General features: G+C 41.7%; 1 protein-coding gene across 1 annotated transcript; it reads right to left on the bottom strand.

Annotated features, from left to right (window-relative positions):
• Positions 1-9,976: 9,976 nt before the first annotated feature.
• FAM89A (family with sequence similarity 89 member A) lies at positions 9,977-16,158 on the bottom strand. The gene is made up of 2 exons (XM_058802425.1): positions 15,904-16,158; positions 9,977-11,937 (listed from the first exon to the last, which is right to left on the bottom strand). Exons 1-2 carry the CDS (start codon positions 16,156-16,158, stop codon positions 11,779-11,781), a joined length of 414 nt encoding a protein of 137 aa, XP_058658408.1. The 3' UTR covers positions 9,977-11,778.
• Between the last annotated feature and the right edge of the window lie 384 nt (positions 16,159-16,542).

Raw genomic sequence — 16,542 nt, 5'->3', positions numbered from 1 at the left:
AAAGGCTAAGGAGGGTTAAAAGAGAAGATAGGAGTCTGGCAGACTTCTACAAAATTAAGATGGCAGTAAAAACTAAGGAGATAGCATCTCAAGAAAAATATGTAAGGAAATACTCAGTATAGATGTTTATGAGTATCATGAAGCAAATATAAAAACATCCTACTACCAAGTTTACAAATTATGAACATGAAAGAAGAGTAGTATTAATTGCAAACATTTTTGTAATAGTCTAAGTGACAACATGACATAGCAAAAGATGTTTTCCAAGCAGTAAATTCTGTGGGTTTCCCTAGAAAAGATCCCCGTAACCTCGTTATTTCAATGGTTTGCACTACAGCCTTGAAAATACACTTTTATAAGGCAGAATTAGCAATTGTACAGTGATAGAACTAGTCAGTGAACAGGAAGAGCTGTGCAACAGCAGAGCTTCTCCCTCCATTCTGCATTACTGTGCTGCATTAGGCTTTGCTGGTGCAAGGGCTACCACCCTTGTGCCCTCCTGCACATACAGACAAGGGAGCCCTTTCTTCCACACAAACCCCATCTCAGAGGCATATAAGCTGCCATTTGTTACTCCAGTCTTCACCAAACTGAAAGTAAAGCAGGACATCTGTACTGGAAAACTATGAGCTGATTTCTCACAAAACAAGCAGGCCCTTGTTTCTCAGGGGCTTGGTTGCTTTTGCATTCCTTGGGCACTCCCCAGCCGAGTGGTGTTGAGCACTGCAGGGCCAATCTGGAGTTGATGAGGAAACACTGTTGATTTCAAAACTGGAAGGAACATACAGACACTCTTACATATGTGTTCTTTGATTAATTTTTGTTTTTTTAAAATCACAAATCCAAGCTTTTAAAAATGAATATCCATCTTCAGTTTGGATAAATGTGAGAATGAAATTAGTGATGACAAACAGATCGCAAAATATTTGTTTTGGTGACTTGGTATCAAGGTCAGTTCAAGATACAACCACAAAAGCTATAAAATTCAAATTATTTTAGGATGACATCTTTTAAAAATCTAAGTAGTCCCACAAGCTGGGATTATTCTAAATCTTGTTGAGCTCTGCAAAAATTCATGTGGCAAGAGAGAGAATGAATACATTCCTCCACTGCTAAAAATCAATAGGATTTTTGTTTATGAATTATTTGAGACTCATGTTTCTGCAGTTAAAATTTGCAAGAAGGTGTATATAACAAGATTCCCATTTTCTCTCCTGCCTCTTAGCTGTTCTGACTTTCTTAGTCTTTCCAGTAATGCTTACTATATTACTGAGGTGGCAAGAAAGAAGATATGAACATAAGGAGCTTCACAAAATCTTGGTCTGCTGTCCTAAATTTGTAAAGCTTTTTTTGAGCTCTCTGTAGACAAATGACAGGTCTGCAAAGCAACTAGGGAATACTGCTAATGATGTTTTAATTGCTTTTCATTAGAATAATAGCTATTGTTTGGGTTTGTTTGGGTTTTTTTCCCTGGGTAAAAATGTGGTTTAAATTCCTTTACATAGGAGCATAAGAGTGTGAACTTAAGAGATATTACATGTGCTGGCTGCTGCTGAAATAAATCCAGATGATCCCCTTGATTTCTTCCAATCTCTGACTGTAATTCTGAGGACATTTTTAGGCAGAAGAACTGTTTTGCTGCACAGAAGTGCAGCACAGGACTGGGGACCTGAATTAAGACCTGAATCCTAATCCTGGCTCTAAGACCGAGCAGTGCTATGACCTTGAACAAGTCATACGTGTGGCTCCATAAAATGATTATATCTCCACCATCACAGGATTTGGGGCAGGATTAATTTTTTCATGTCTGCTTAGAAAGATGAAAAGCATTAAGTCCTTTCAGCTGCAGGTTGTTAGGAGTCAGTCAACACTGTGAATGTCAGATATGAAACAGACATGCCAGGAGCCAGAGAATGTGAATATTAAAGGTGACGTGTTTAAAGTCTTTGTTATACTAAGGGGAGCTTTAATTCTGACCCTTGCTGGCATGCAGTTCTGGAACATACACATCTGAAGACTTTAAGGAGTATATACAGCAAATCACTGATCCCTTATTATGATTTGAAGTTATTGCAGCTGTTGTGTGCCAAAATAAATCTAAAATTAGTTTAAAAATGAGCAAAGGGAGCTTGCACGTTAGCTGATCTTACTTTCAGCAATCTAAAAAAAAAAAAAGATACTTTGACAGTTTGAGACTTTGAGGTAGAAAGCACTGGTACATTTTCCAGAAAAATATTTCTTAAAAAAATACTACAAACCATTGGTATCTTTTCAGTAAACAAATTCAATAACATTGCACAGATTTAAACAAGACCTCAACAACATATAAGCACTTCTACTCACCTTGCACTCCTTCCTCAGAACTGCTTATCCACTCTGTAAGCATCTGTGGGTATTACCTTTATAGTGATTCCCTGCGAGGCAAGCTGCAGCCCATCTGATACTGTCATACATGCATCACTCCTTAACTTTGATCCTTTCTTTGGTCTCTCACTTCTCTTCCAGAATAAAGCTTTGGTTCTAACCATCAAAGCCACACATGTATCATGTCTTGGCTACAGTAGAAATAGTCTCTCTTTTTCTCAGTAGGGCTACAGCGTTCTTTTGATCACTGAAAATCAAAAGCCAACAGAAGTGTAATAATAACTAGGAAGAAAACATTTCCCATTGAGAACATGCACTGGATAATAACATGCCACATACCAGCACCAGAAAAAATGTCTTGGATTTTGCAGGATAGGGACCAAAAGAGAATGTATTACATTGAGCATACACCTCATAAATTTGTTCAAAGCAGGAATCTGTTTCTGTCTAAGGACATTTATCCTACTTAGTAGTGTGAAAATGGCAGATGGGTTGCATGGCAAGGAAAGCACAATCCATTCTCTTACTCATTTTATCGTGGGAGGGAGCAAAATGAAAATAAACACTGATGACTCATGAAGAATTTTTTCAGGAATGATGGACATAATTTGAACCCTTTTCTTTAGAGAAGCAAATTAACTTTGCTGTGGACGAGCACAATGGCAGGTATTCATTTCTTTACACAACCACATGACAAGACTTAATTTGTACTAGAACTGCCATCTTTTCAAATGGATTTTGCACTTCTGTAAGTGGATTTTTCCCTAAAATACTTTTCTGCTCAACTGCACTATGCAATTTATGTAAACAATGTGTGTGTGCGTGTAGATGGAAGGAGAGGGAAGGTCAAACCAGTTCCTACAGCCTGTGCATTTTCTGCCTTATCTATGTATGAAATGGTGCACCTTCTGTCTGTTTTAAGGTCCTACATTGAAAGAAAATGCCAACAGCAAGAAAGGCACCTTCCTACCACAACAGTTTGAGTATTGTGCAACATAACAGATTGTATCAGTTTTAAAAAAAGTCATGTCCCTGACAAAACAGTATCAGAAGCATGCAGAGATTATGTCTCCCTTCTCTCATTGTTACTCAGCCACTTTTATGTAACAAAATGCCAGCATGGTGATTCTAATCTAATTCAGCTGCACAAGCACTTTGATTGAAAGTTCAGAGAGGTGTTTTTAATCCTCTCCAACACAACCTAATAGAGGATGGCAAAACAGGAAGCCCTCGTGTGCAGATCCTTCCTCCCCATAATGGCAGGGTGGAAGGTGCCATCTGTCATTTCATGCCATTATATTGGAAAGTGCTGTCTCCTCTAAACTCCTTGCAGCAGCTGCTCCTGAAGGCTCAGCTCTTTGTCCTGAGCAGGCAGCTGCCTCTGCCACCCCCTTGGGAACAGTTTTGTTTTCACAGAATCAGACAGGGCTAGAAGTGATATCTCAGAGGTCATTGGTCCTTCCGCCAGCCGCTGGGATGGATAGGCACTCCTGACAGATGTTCTCCCTGGCAGGCAGAGATTCTGCTCTCAGAGACCAAACCTGAGCTGCCTTTCCCAAATTAGGAGACCTATCAGCTCCTACTGCATGCAGCAGCAGTCTGATGCCCAGCTGTTTTTCAACTATGACCATTTATTCAAGTAATATGATTTTGTGAAAATACAAGATTTTACTTGAGTAATCCATTGTGAAGATGGTGGCTAGGTCTTTTAGAAAGTTTCTGTCCTTCAATTTTATTCTTCAGGTTGCCTGCTTCCTATTCCCCTACCCCCTGCTTAGCCTTGCTAAGCCAGTGACATGAAAATCCATCAAATTCCTTGGCTGCAGGACCACAAAGCATTGGAGATTTGATTTTAAATGAACAAGGCAGCCTGCACCTCTTCGGATCTACTACAGACTTTTTGTAAAGACACGGGCACTGGATAACACACCATTAAGCTGAAACAAAAATACAATCAGTGCCTACAAATGAAAGCAATTCAGAGAATGAGAGAATGGGCATGGGGCATTGAGATCTCTGTTCCTGGAGAATAAATGCATCCCAGCAAACTCTCTCCTGATTTGCAAAAGAAATTGTAGTGTAAATTTTCATTAGTGGGCACAGATTTTAGCAGATGCTTATACAAATGAATGCCTGCAGTAATATATATATTGATATATATATATACTTCTCTATATATATATAGAGAAGCCAGATATACTTGGCTTCTCTAACACTGATTGATGCATTCTGCCTGTACACACCTGCACTCAAAAGCACAGAAAAGAGTATTATTCTCTATGAGAAGAAGGAACATTGAAAGCTTCAAACAGTCCGGCATTTGCAACAGAAACAGAAAGGACTTTTTGAATGACTGGCTAGTGATAAGTGAAAAGTCCTATTGTATAGCCACACAAAGCACTGGAGACAAGACAAACCTATTTACATATGAGAACACAGACCTCAAGCTAACCCTATAAGAAAGGACGTGAGACAGGATAAAATATATGCAAAAACTAGAATTCCTTTTCCCCCACAGAGATTACTGCAAATTTCTACTGCTCTCATTTATCCGTAATCCTGTATGCAAGCAACTGTATGCAAACATGTGCAATGATGTTCTCCAAAAATATACTAGAACTCTGGTCATAAATGTCTTTCCTCTTCTAAAAATGCACACAAATTATACATTGAATAGGTGCTATATATTCCATGCTCTCTACAGGTCATATGAATGATACAAGGTATTTAAGGAAATGCTTCTCCAGTTTGAGCATCATGACTAAGTATCAGTCAGAAAGAGCAAGGTTATTTTAAAGATACAAGATTGTTCATACAGGACAAAATTCACATAGTAACAGAGCTTTGATATTCTAATACTATGAGAAATTAATTTTCTCTCTGATTTTATGTACTATTTTTTTCAGCTGATTCTGATAAAATGTCCTTCCCCTATACCAAACTGTTTTAATATTTTAGTTGTTTACCTTTAGTGCAACATAGCATATAAGAAGTTATTTTATTCCACAATACAGCCTTTGATGTTGTTTAGGAGTAATGGAAGAGGTAATATGTGGTCCTGTTTAAGCTTGTATTTTACCTTCTCAAAACTTCACTTGTCAGGTCACCTCTGCAGGCAGTGTTAGAATTTTCCATCATCCATGAGGCCTTTCAGTACAAATAATTAGTGCTTTGTTAAAATTAAGATTCAGGTAACCAAAGACACTGTAAAGAGTTGAGAGAGGAAAAAAACCCAACAAAATGTACTGTCCCTGTCATGCAGGTGCTTTCATAACTGAAGAAACGACCTTATTACACTGCCTGCTTGTAAATGATTTAAAAGGTTTTGCTGTTTGACGAGTCAGAAGAGTTTAAGCAAGAGCTGGTAGGGCTCAGACAGGTGACTTTATTGTTTGTGACAGCAGCTGGTATCCTGAGCCAAAAAGAGCTCACAAACTCTTACTCATGTGTCTACCCAGATAATCACAGGGACATTTCTGACCTGTGGAAGAAATGCTTGTGATTTCTGAAAGTGAGTAGTTAGCACTGCAAGGAGGATTGAACTGCTAACATGAATTTAAGGCCGCGGTTTGACATAGAACTGAACTCTCTATGCACTAACAATTCCAAACAATCTGCTTCAGCCATTAAATTCTAACAATCCATTATTTTCATGGGATTTCTCCTCACATATTAAACTTGAGGAATTGTGAAAGATTACATTCTCTTGAAGACATTATCTTAATAAAGTCTTAGCATAAGTGCATTTATAATCTGTGGCAAAAGTTCAGAGAAGAGGCAAAATAGTCACAAGTCTGTGTATTTCAGTAGCAGATAGCTTTGTCTTTTTAACTTGCATACCAACCTTATCTGAAAAATGTAAATTCTACTGCTAAAAGCACATTCCTCTGAAATCATATGTTGGCTTCATTACTTAGGGCTGGTTGTTTCCACAATCATTTAATTAAGTTTTGCGACTAGAACAGATGAAAGAGAAGGGGCCAAAAACCTAAGGGAAAGAGACTTTTGCAGTGAGTATTCATCCCCTCCAAAGTTCCTCTGTCATTTAAAACCAAATAGCCAAACTCGCTGCTGAGTGAGTCATCTCAGTGAGAGCCCCCTGCTAATCCTCTTCATTCCTCACAAGATGCAATTGCCCCACAAGCTGCAGGTGCCAGCCCAGCACACATCCAGCCCTACCTCAGCTTTAATCCCTAGAGCACATCTGGGGTCTGTGCAGCCACCTCAGCTCAGGAGAGTGTCCCTGTGCACAGATCCCCCAGGCTCTTTCAGCCGTGGCAGAACCCAGTCCTCACAGCAGACCCTGGGTGTTTGCAAAGCTGCCTGCAGAGCTGGAGAGCCCAGGTTCACAGAATAAGCAGTTAAGAGGCTTTACACATAGGGAGCTTGGAAACTCACAGAAAATGTTAAAATCAATAGAAGATGACTTTGGAAATAGGAGAAATCTTTTAACTACTTTGCTAAGAAAACAAACAAGTTATTTCCTTAGGTCATGCAGCATTGTCCAGAGTTAAATGTAGTAACTTCAAATAAACCAAAGATAATAGATGGAAAAATCTACTTCTGAGGAGTTATTTTCTGAGAAAATGCATGTCATATATGAAAAGGAATATGAACCTCAAACTGCTGTGGTAATGTATCCTGTACAGGCAGGCTTCACAAAAACAGAGTAAATTCTTTCAAAGTGGCTGAAGGTCACAGAGCTGTACATTGGAGAAAAGACCTGTTGTTAGGGTTCCCTTTGGCACATACCTGCTTAATCCATTTCACATTTCTCCCCAGCAGCCAGCTGAACAGCAGAGTGGGGGAATTAGTTTCCTTTGCCTTCAGAGCAATCTAATTCCTCAAGGAAAATGGATGGCTTTAGCTAGGCAGCTAAATAAAGTCAAAGAAAACATGTTCTTTTCAGTTAAGCAAAAATGCATACCTGCAACAAATGACTGCCTCATTAAAAATACACAAGTAGTGGAACCCCAGCCTCTAAACAGGTCAAAAAAGAACATGAAAAATCCCCCAAGGTGTCAGCAGCAGAACTAATCAAACACGTAACTTTAAAGAACTCGTGTCCCAGGACCTCAGCACCTCTTCCAAACTGTGCCAAGCTCTCACCTCCAGAAACTCTTAACATTCCTCCCCACTGCTCTTCCCTTCTAGCATCCCACTGAAGGCAGCCCCTCGATGTGTATGCAGTTTTCATCCTCACTCCCTAAAAGATGTGCTGAGACTCACCTCCTTCCCACTGCCCCCCGGGCACCCAGCACTGTAGAGCTGCCAGCAGCTGTGTGACCACACAGCTTTTGCCTTCTGGCAGCAGGGTGGCCTAACAGAAGCCAAAAGGGGAATTATAACTGTGATCCTGTCCAAGGAAGAAGCAGTCAAACCTCTCTCTGCTCCTCCAACTCCAAATTCTTACAAGCTTTCTAAGAACAGACCAACTTCTGTCCTATCAGCTCTAGTTCATAGCAAGCTGGCTGATGGAAAATGCCTGGACAAATTTACTGCATATGTTTTGTTTCCTTAGGATGAAGGTGACACAAAACCTTAGGCTTGTAAATAAGTACTAAGTGGATCAATTATAAAGCACTGTGGGGGCTTTGCTACTCTCTTCATTGCATTTAAAATTTGCAAACTGTCTTATTTACAAGAAATTGTAAACATAACTTTAAAAAAATCAACTTATTTTAGAAGCCACATAAAATGACTGGTTACCTATGATTAGGAACTAAATTAATTACAAATACTATAGTAATTTCTGCCTAATTCTCCTAGTCTTCCAATCTCATGACTACACCAAATACTGTACTAAAGCCTCAACTTTAACAAGCATCTAAACTATGCATAAACTGAGTGCAGATTTGCCCCATCTTTATTGGAAAACTCCTTCTTTGAAGCAACTTTCATGCTTTTTACAAATTATTCTAATGATTGCCTACTGCATTTCAGTGCATTAATGCAATACCTTTTAGTAATACATTTGTCCTGTGTATTTGAGTATCTCCTTTATCTAAGTATGCAGCTGTTCCACAGTCTTGGAAATAACAAACAGCAATTCTGATTTTAGAAGATCCCTGCTTTGAAGTCAATCTACACTAAAGTCAATAGCACTGACAGTGACTTCACCAGGAGCTGAAGCTGAACCTAAATGCTCATCTGTTATATTAGCCTTAGTATCAGTCACCCATTACTTTTTGGCACCCACTTTCTCCAAAGCAGAGCACTCCTTCCAGACTCTTCTCTTTTTGTAGACTAAGGAAATTTCCAGGGAACTAAACTGTAATGTAATTATGACAGTATGACTCTGCAGTTGTCATAGCAATGGAATGAGGGTGATATGCTGTGAAGTAAAAATAAAACTTCAAGTACAGCTAGTGGAGAACTAACAATTATTTCTAACTGCTTTACCACATTTACAGGCCCTTTGGAGAAAGGCCATTGAAGTCACACAGCATAGACTGCCTTCTGAACTGCTGTACTCAAGAGTTTTCCACCTCTGGGCAGCAGGAGCCTGACTGTTCTTGCTTCCTTGTAAACCTGGCTTTTCCTGGGCCTGCTCATTATTGCCCGTGCTACGTGGGACTGGAAAAGTTCCGCAGTGTTCGCTGGGTAGAGAAGATTCCAAGGGTTTCTTTCATTGTATCCTCAAAATATACAATGTTATCCTTAAAAACTTAGGAGTTGACCCGGGGTTATGGAGTCAAAATGGGAAAGCTGTGTTGGGATGAGGTTCGGACCATGGGTAGGAAGCTTCTGTAGTAACATGACTCCGTTCTGTTGTGTGCACACCAAACTCAGACTGAAGCTGCCTGCAGCAACTACTCAGTATTTAAAGCTACACTTTCATACCAAGCACCTCTTTCAGAGCAATTTCATGCTGTAATAATGTGGTAAAGAGATACAGCTCAAAACTGCAACACCAGGCATAGAAATCAGCCTCTGAAACAACGGCTTATTGCTTAGTTTTAAAACCTTTTTCTTTCTGCCCTTGTGGCATTTGGGTTTTCCTTAGGAACACAGACTATAACTTCTCTCCCATGCAAGATGGTGTTATTAAAAGGGGCAGGGTGCTGAAAATTTAGCAAGTTCTTATAATCCATCCTGTTTTTTAGTCCAAATTTTGTGGAGTAGTGCTTCAGGACATTTGTTCTTCCCTTGGTAGAGGGAATACCAGCCAAATGTTCCAGGTTGCCTAAATCATGAGCAGGATTAGAAATATAAATCACTTTGCTTTTTAATTTATGTAAGGGAAAGTACTGTGAATTTTGCTCAAGTCCATTCTCATCACCAAGACTATTAAGGAATGGCTGTCTAAAGATCTGTAAAACAGAATTATTAGTTTTAGTAGTAGAAACAGGATTTTCTCCAGAATTCAAAACCAAATAAAATCCAATTAAGACAGAGAAGCAGGAAATTCCATTCCAAATAGAGGTAGGTGGAACTTTTTCCAATTTAATTCAAAAATTGCTTTCTTCAGTCCAGGGTGATGACTAGTCCTAGTTTTCTTATGGGAGGGTTGGGAAGGGGGGTAGGGTTTGTATTCACTGAAAAGGTAAATTAAAATACACACAACATTAGAAAGGTATGCTAAACATCATGCTTTTTATTTTTGGGGAAAGAGCAAGAAAATAGCAGTACTTCAACAGACTAGAAAAAGCCTCATGTAAATACTAAAAGCACAGCAAATTATACTAAAAGCTTATACATTCTTAAGTCAAAGCAGAAAGTTGCATGTAAATATGTGTGTGTATATATACTTATACATGTATACACACATAGGCACACAACTTTTAAGTACAGATATAACTATCTGAATTATCTGTTTTCCTTATCATTCAGTGTAGTTTGGGGTGAGTGAAGCAATTAGACCAGAATTAACATTAAAAAAATTATCCAACCACTGCCACAGAACTAGATTAAGAACTTACACACATACACAATCACAGCACAGTCTTTACTCTCGTGGCCTTTGAATTCCACTAAAATAAGCCAGTTTTAGAGGGAATGCACCCTGGAAGTCTCTTGGCTTTTATCACTGAAACATCCTAGCCTTTGTTAAAAACTAACAGAGGGGCTACCCCAGAATGTGATCTCCAATTCTTCCTGCAAACTGCATGCATGCCAGACATGAACCATGCAAAAACTCTTTGAGGTTTAAGCCCTTAATTATTACCTTGTGTCAAGATTCAGGCACTGTGCTTTACAGCAATCTTCAGAATTAAATTTAAGAAACTAAAATCGCATTGGGAATTGATTTTACTTAAAATAGAGAAGGGTGAAAACTCAGATAGTTGGCAACTCTCAGCTGATTAAGCATTTCACACAATGAATTAATAAAAACTTAACCAAGTGCTTTAGTAAGTTCTGAAAACAAAAATAAGTTATATTTCAAAGAACAAGTTAGTATAAAAAGTTTTAACATATGCAAAGTATGTGCTCAAAATACTTGTTTCGCATTTTTAAAAAGAGCTGTCATCTACCTTACAGCAACAAAGTTCACCCAGTATAAAATATTGCAATTTGTCCCATTGTGTCATATGAGAGGTTTCCTTATTCTTCATATGATCAAGAACACTTGCACAAGAGTTCATGTTATTCCAAGCCACATAGTGGCAGACAGACTATGTTTGAAAACGTGCTTTTACTATGCAGTGCAGTAAAAGCTGAGCAAACCATTTCAGAGCAGCGTTTAGCAGGTCGAAGAGCTATGTTGATGCAAGAAATCCAGAGAAGAGTATAAAAGTTAATGCCAAGTGGCAGTACCAAGAAAGTGAATTAGATCAACAGAAAAAAAAACCCTGCTGATAACATTCACTATCACATGTACAGCTTGTAAGCTAGGAATAAATTAGCTTAAGGAGAAAAAAAAATTCACTGTGTAAACAATTCACCCAGTACAAAACTGGATGCAGGCGGTAAGAGCAGAACTAGCTTAGTAGTGCTGAGGATGTGCGTGCATCCAGATGCCTGTTCAAAATGCATTTATCAATGCCACTGACCCCCCAAAAATCACCTAGAGCTATTTACACCACAGCAGAGGCTTCCCTCCCCCCTTATGAAGTTATTACAACTCAGGAAGTCGCTGCTGTCTACTACGATTAGAATTCCAGTTATAAGCTACCGATGTTTGTAAGATGAAAACACCCACCTTCCAAATTAAATTGAAAACTCTTGTCAAGCATGTCTGAAGACTCTTCAAAAGTTAAAGTACAGCACTTTGCTCAAGTGGTATTTGCATGAGTAACTTGTACTGACAGCCTGTTAAAATAAGAGAATTTAACACAACTCGGGGTAGCTGGGTGTTCCTCCTCAGGAAGAGGGATCCATACAAATTCCAGTCGTTCTTGTTGAGGTGTGTTAGAGGGAGAGAAGGACCAAAGAACCTCAGTCCAGTCAGCCTCGAGGGGAATCTTCCTGCTTCTAGAAGTATTCCTCCTCTTCATCAAAAAATCCGTTTTCCATGGTGTATGAGCAGTCTGCGTTAGAGTCAGCTTGGCAGGCACCTTTGTACTCTTGAATGGACTCGTACAGGGAGTAAAGCTGACACAGCAATGACATATCCAGCTGCCGAAGGCCAACCTGGAGGGGCAACAATTCAAACCATCATTACTGCAAGTGTCTTTCTATGGCAGTATAGTGCTATATATCTTTTGTTGCTAAACAGGAGGTTCAAGCTTCCTTCCACCTTGAATATTTACGAAAAGTGAAAGTAAAATTCATTTTCTAAGGTGGCAGATGCCCCATGGGATAAACTGAACAAAAGAACAAGGAATGATGTGATGCAATAGTACAGAACAAATGCAAAGTGTTCTTCCAAATGCTGTATTACAATGATGGGCCTAACTTCCAATAAGCAGTGCACTGCTGTCGGAGCCATGGCAGATAAATTCATGAAGTCTATATTCCTCATTATGCAAGGGAGATATTTTTCCAGAAACACCGTGTGTCTTTCACACATCTTTCTCTGACACCATCACAAGGTGCTCTGCTTTTGTCTGAAACAGCCTGGAGTAAAAGTTTTAAATGGGACTCTGACTGGTTTTCCCATTTCCCAGCTAAGTATTTCTACTCTAATTTTCTTTTCAATGTTGATGTACATAGGCATCTGGCAAAGCCAGGTATGTCCAGCACAATACAGCACACTACTTCCAGGCAGCAAAACTAAAGCAGAAGTGACACAAGGACAAACTTCATCTCTTACAAATCTTCAGAGTACTTTCATGTGCCACTCAAGCACAGGCTTGATTATAATTAAGCACCTAATATTTTGGTCCTTAAGATTCTCAAATATTCCAGAGCAAATTAAAGATTTAAAAACATTTAAAAAAAAGGCTGCATCTTTATGTCAGGTACAAAACCAGTATGTTGCACTGCAAAATGAAATCATGCTACTCATTTAACTCAATTCAGTCTCTCTCTCTGGCAACAAAATGGAGAGTTTACTTGACATTGTCACCTATCCAAGTCAGATCAAATTAAAACTAGGTTTTGCCTTGCAGCCAATTTAAACCACCACTCAATTAGTGATTCTAGAGAAACAGCCATTTCAGCCTTATTTTTCAACAAAGTGTTAAGCCAACAGACTGCTCCTAGTGAGCCTCAGTTTCATCAAATAAAAAGTTTTTGCCACAACTCATGTCAAGAGGAAATAAATAAATAAATAAATAAATAATGTTAGCAGCCTTTACTGCAACCTGAACACCAGGCTGTATTTTACTCATAATGAGAACTCTAACCTCTCCTTATGCCTCTAAATTCTCAGGACAAAACACTCAGCACACAAGAAAACCACAACAAACTAGCATGAAGATCTTACTTTGACATTGCTGAGCTATTCTACCAGCAGCTCTTTCTGAAAGTGGGGAGAAAAAAAAAAAATCATACACCACAATGCCACTGAGAAAAACAGGATACAGCATCTTTCAAGAACAACACAAATTACCTGGTGACATCATGAAGCCAAAAGATGAAGTCTTGCACAGGCTAAATGTGAAGACTTTAGGACAAGACATGGAGCACTGTGCTAGCTGCCAGGATATTACAGGTAAGTCTTTCCACACCTCAGATCTATGCTACTTTCCTCATCGATTTTCCTTTATAACTTAAACTGCTCACCTCAGGTAAGAAAGAATGCTGTGAAGTTGGACTTAATGCTCTGACATACAAACATGAGATCCACCTGGCAGACCTGCATGAGAGCTAAATGTTTGAGGGACAAGACTGCAGTCCAGAGCTGTTCAAAAAGCAATCAGGAGTGAGTCGAGGCAAAAAAGTCAACAGAGAGACCAGCAACCTTTGTCTCCCAAGGAAAGTGGGAGCATTTTCACCAGCAGCTCTCCTGTTTCAGCTCCATAAAAGACTTGAGCACTTTCTGTGAAGTTCAATCCTACTGACTGCCAAGCACAAACTTCAAGATTTGCCCAGCAGAATTAACATAATAGGTCTTTAAACCAAATGGTTATGTTTAATATCTTATTTTTCTGTTGTTGTCATTAATATCAAACAATCAAACAGGAAGTCTACTGAGAAAAATGCAGCCTCTTTAAAACTTTCAAGCATGATCCCTGAGGTAAGAAAAGCCTGAAGAAATGTCCAACATTGATAGCATTAGCACAGTTTTTAATGCCAGCCAAGCTGTGTTTGACTCTTGATAAGACAACCTATAGTGCACAATTCCATGTGATAATTCTGTTCCTCACAATCACAGTTCTGAAATGACCTCTCCTTTCCTCCCTCTCTCTCTCCAAAGCATCCAAGTTCATCACTTTCTCAGCTTTAGAAACTTACATACATACACACAGTAGCTTGCCTGATCATGCAGGAAAAGATGCTCTGTGCATTTCTTCCTCATTCACTATGGAAAATTTAAATCAAGCCTATTACTCAATAAAAATATCTTTGATTGCTGCAAGAAAGAGTGTTCAATATCAGTAATAAAGCCCTTTAATCTTCTTGATGAAAGACACCCTATTGGTACACAAGAGTCTCTCTAATTTGTACAGGCCACAAAAAAGTACATCTGCAACCAAGGACCCTGTTGCTTGAAAGTCTTTGATGTGTTTAGAAGTATCTTTTTCTTCAGAAGTATTTTATCAAATTATCATCAAGGCTAACAGAGTATTAAAGGAAAGTTTAAAGGGGAAGTCTAGTTAACAAATGACTTTGAGAAGTATCTCATTTGATTTCCCATTAGGAAAAAAAATAGATTAGACTTGCCTAATGAGTTCTCTTTGCTTTTTTGGAAAGGCTTAAGACGACTAAGACCATATGTCCTTGTTTCCTTTTACAGCATTGCAGAAGAAAGCCCCGGCAGTCCATAGACACCCATCCTTCCTGAGCCTTAATGCAAACTGGCAATTCTAATACACAGTTTTAAGAATTATCTCTAACTGTTGAAACACTGGTGGCAGACTAGGATTTCAGCACACTACACTGTTCTTCTAAATCCACAGAAAGACCTTACAAAAGAGCTTTTTGTCCTCAAGCACATTTTTAGCCTGAGAAAAAGTCTTTAACTTGGCAGATTTTCAGCAATACCATATTTTATATGCTCCACAGTGCTATTAGAGATGAAAGACACCTCTGGAGATCATACAGCGCAAAGCTCCTGCCAAAGCAGGGTCACCTCAAGCTGGTGACACACAAACGTGTCCTGGTGGGTTTTGAATGTCTCTAGACAGGCAGACTCCACAAGCTCCCTGGGCAGCCTGTTCCAGTGGTCTGCTGCCCTCAATGGAAAGAAGTTTTCCTCATGCTGAGGTGAAACTCGTTGTGTTTCAGTTTATGGCCATTACTCTTCATGCTGTCGCTGGGCACCACCAGAAAGAGTCTGGCACCATCCTCTTGAGACTCACCTTTCAGATATTTATATATATTAATGAGATTCCCTTTCAGTCCTCTTTTCTCTAGACTAAACAGGTCCATCTCCTGCAGTCCCTCTTCATAAGAAAGATGCTCCAAGACCGCTAATTATCCTTGTGGCCCTCCGCTGGACCCTCTCCAGCATCTCCCTGTCTTTCTTGCACTGATTCTACAGAACCCTCAGCGGGCGAGGCTTAGGCTATTATTAGTCACTACAGCTGCAGCTTGCACCAGCACAGCACCAACACCCAATTAGTGTTTAATCAAAAGGTGCGCCAGGTCGCCCGGAAGAATTTCGCTATAACAACGCCGCGCTACAGGATCAAAACAGAGTCCTGGAGAGAACCACGCCGAACCATAGCCACCTGGGCTGCACGAATCGCCGCCGACACTGGGGGATTTTTGACCGCCAGCCTTTCAGCGTGGCTGCCGGGTCCCGGGGGTGCCGCAGGGCGCGGTAAGCGGCTCCCCATCCACATCCGCGGCAGCCCCGCCGCCACCGGCCCCGGCCCTCCCCCGCCGCCGGCACCGGCACCGCGCCGGGTTACGGGGGCTGCACCGGCCTGCCTGCGCCCACCCGGGGCCGGAGCCGGGGCGCCGTTCTGGCCCCCGGGAGGTGGCGGCGCCCCCGCCGCCGCTCGCCACGTCCGCCGCCCCCGCCGAGCCCCGGCCCGCCCCGCTCACCATCTCCTTGCGGAGCAGGGCCAGCGCCGCGTCCAGGTTGGGAGGCTTGGGCGGGCGCGGCGAGCCCCGGCCGCCGCCGCTCAGCTCGTCCTGGATGCGGGACTTCTGCGCGTAGAGGCGCTCCAGGTCCCGCCAGCGCCCGCCCTGGCCGCCGCCGCCGCCAGAGGACGAGGAGTTCAGCAGCCCGCTCAGGCTCTTGGGCAGCGGCGGCAGCCCCGCGCCGCCGCCGGGCCCCGGCAGCCCCGGCCCGCTCATGCTGCAGCCGCGGCCACCGACGGAAGGAGCCGCCTCGGCCCCGCCGCGGGAGGCGCCGCCCGGAGCCCGCCCCGCCTCCGGGCCGGGCGGGGGTGGGGAAGCCGTGCGGGGCCGGCCGAGGGAAGGGAGGCAGGGGAGGTGGTCGGGTGGCGGAGGGGCCGCGCCGCAGGTGCCCCGGTTCTGCGCCGGGGCTGCCTTGTGTGAGGCGCGGTGAGACCCTGCGGGCGCGGCCTCAGCCCGTGCCCCACAGAAACAGCCCCGCGGCAGCGCTCGGTCCCCGGGCACGGCCGGCAGAAGGGCCCTGCGGCAGCGGGGCTGAGCCTCCGGGCTCGGCCCCGGGGCTGGGGGAGGGATGAAGCGCAGTGAAAGCAGGCATGAAAGCAG

Source organism: Ammospiza caudacuta, chromosome 3, assembly GCF_027887145.1.
Source record: "Ammospiza caudacuta isolate bAmmCau1 chromosome 3, bAmmCau1.pri, whole genome shotgun sequence".
NCBI classification, from domain to species: Eukaryota; Metazoa; Chordata; class Aves; order Passeriformes; family Passerellidae; genus Ammospiza; species Ammospiza caudacuta.
The sequence above is the reverse complement of the archived record's forward strand: the minus strand, read 5'-3'. Positions and strand labels throughout refer to the sequence as shown.

What these genes read in the sequence shown, in the direction of transcription:
- FAM89A (XM_058802425.1), bottom strand. Translation starts at nt 16,158, where the DNA reads ATGAGCGGGCCGGGGCTGCCGGGGCCCGGCGGCGGCGCGGGGCTGCCG. An exon ending in CCCTGCTCCGCAAGGAGATG is followed by an intron (nt 11,938 to 15,903) that starts GTGAGCGGGGCG and finishes TTGCCCCTCCAG; the next exon opens with GTTGGCCTTCGGCAGCTGGA.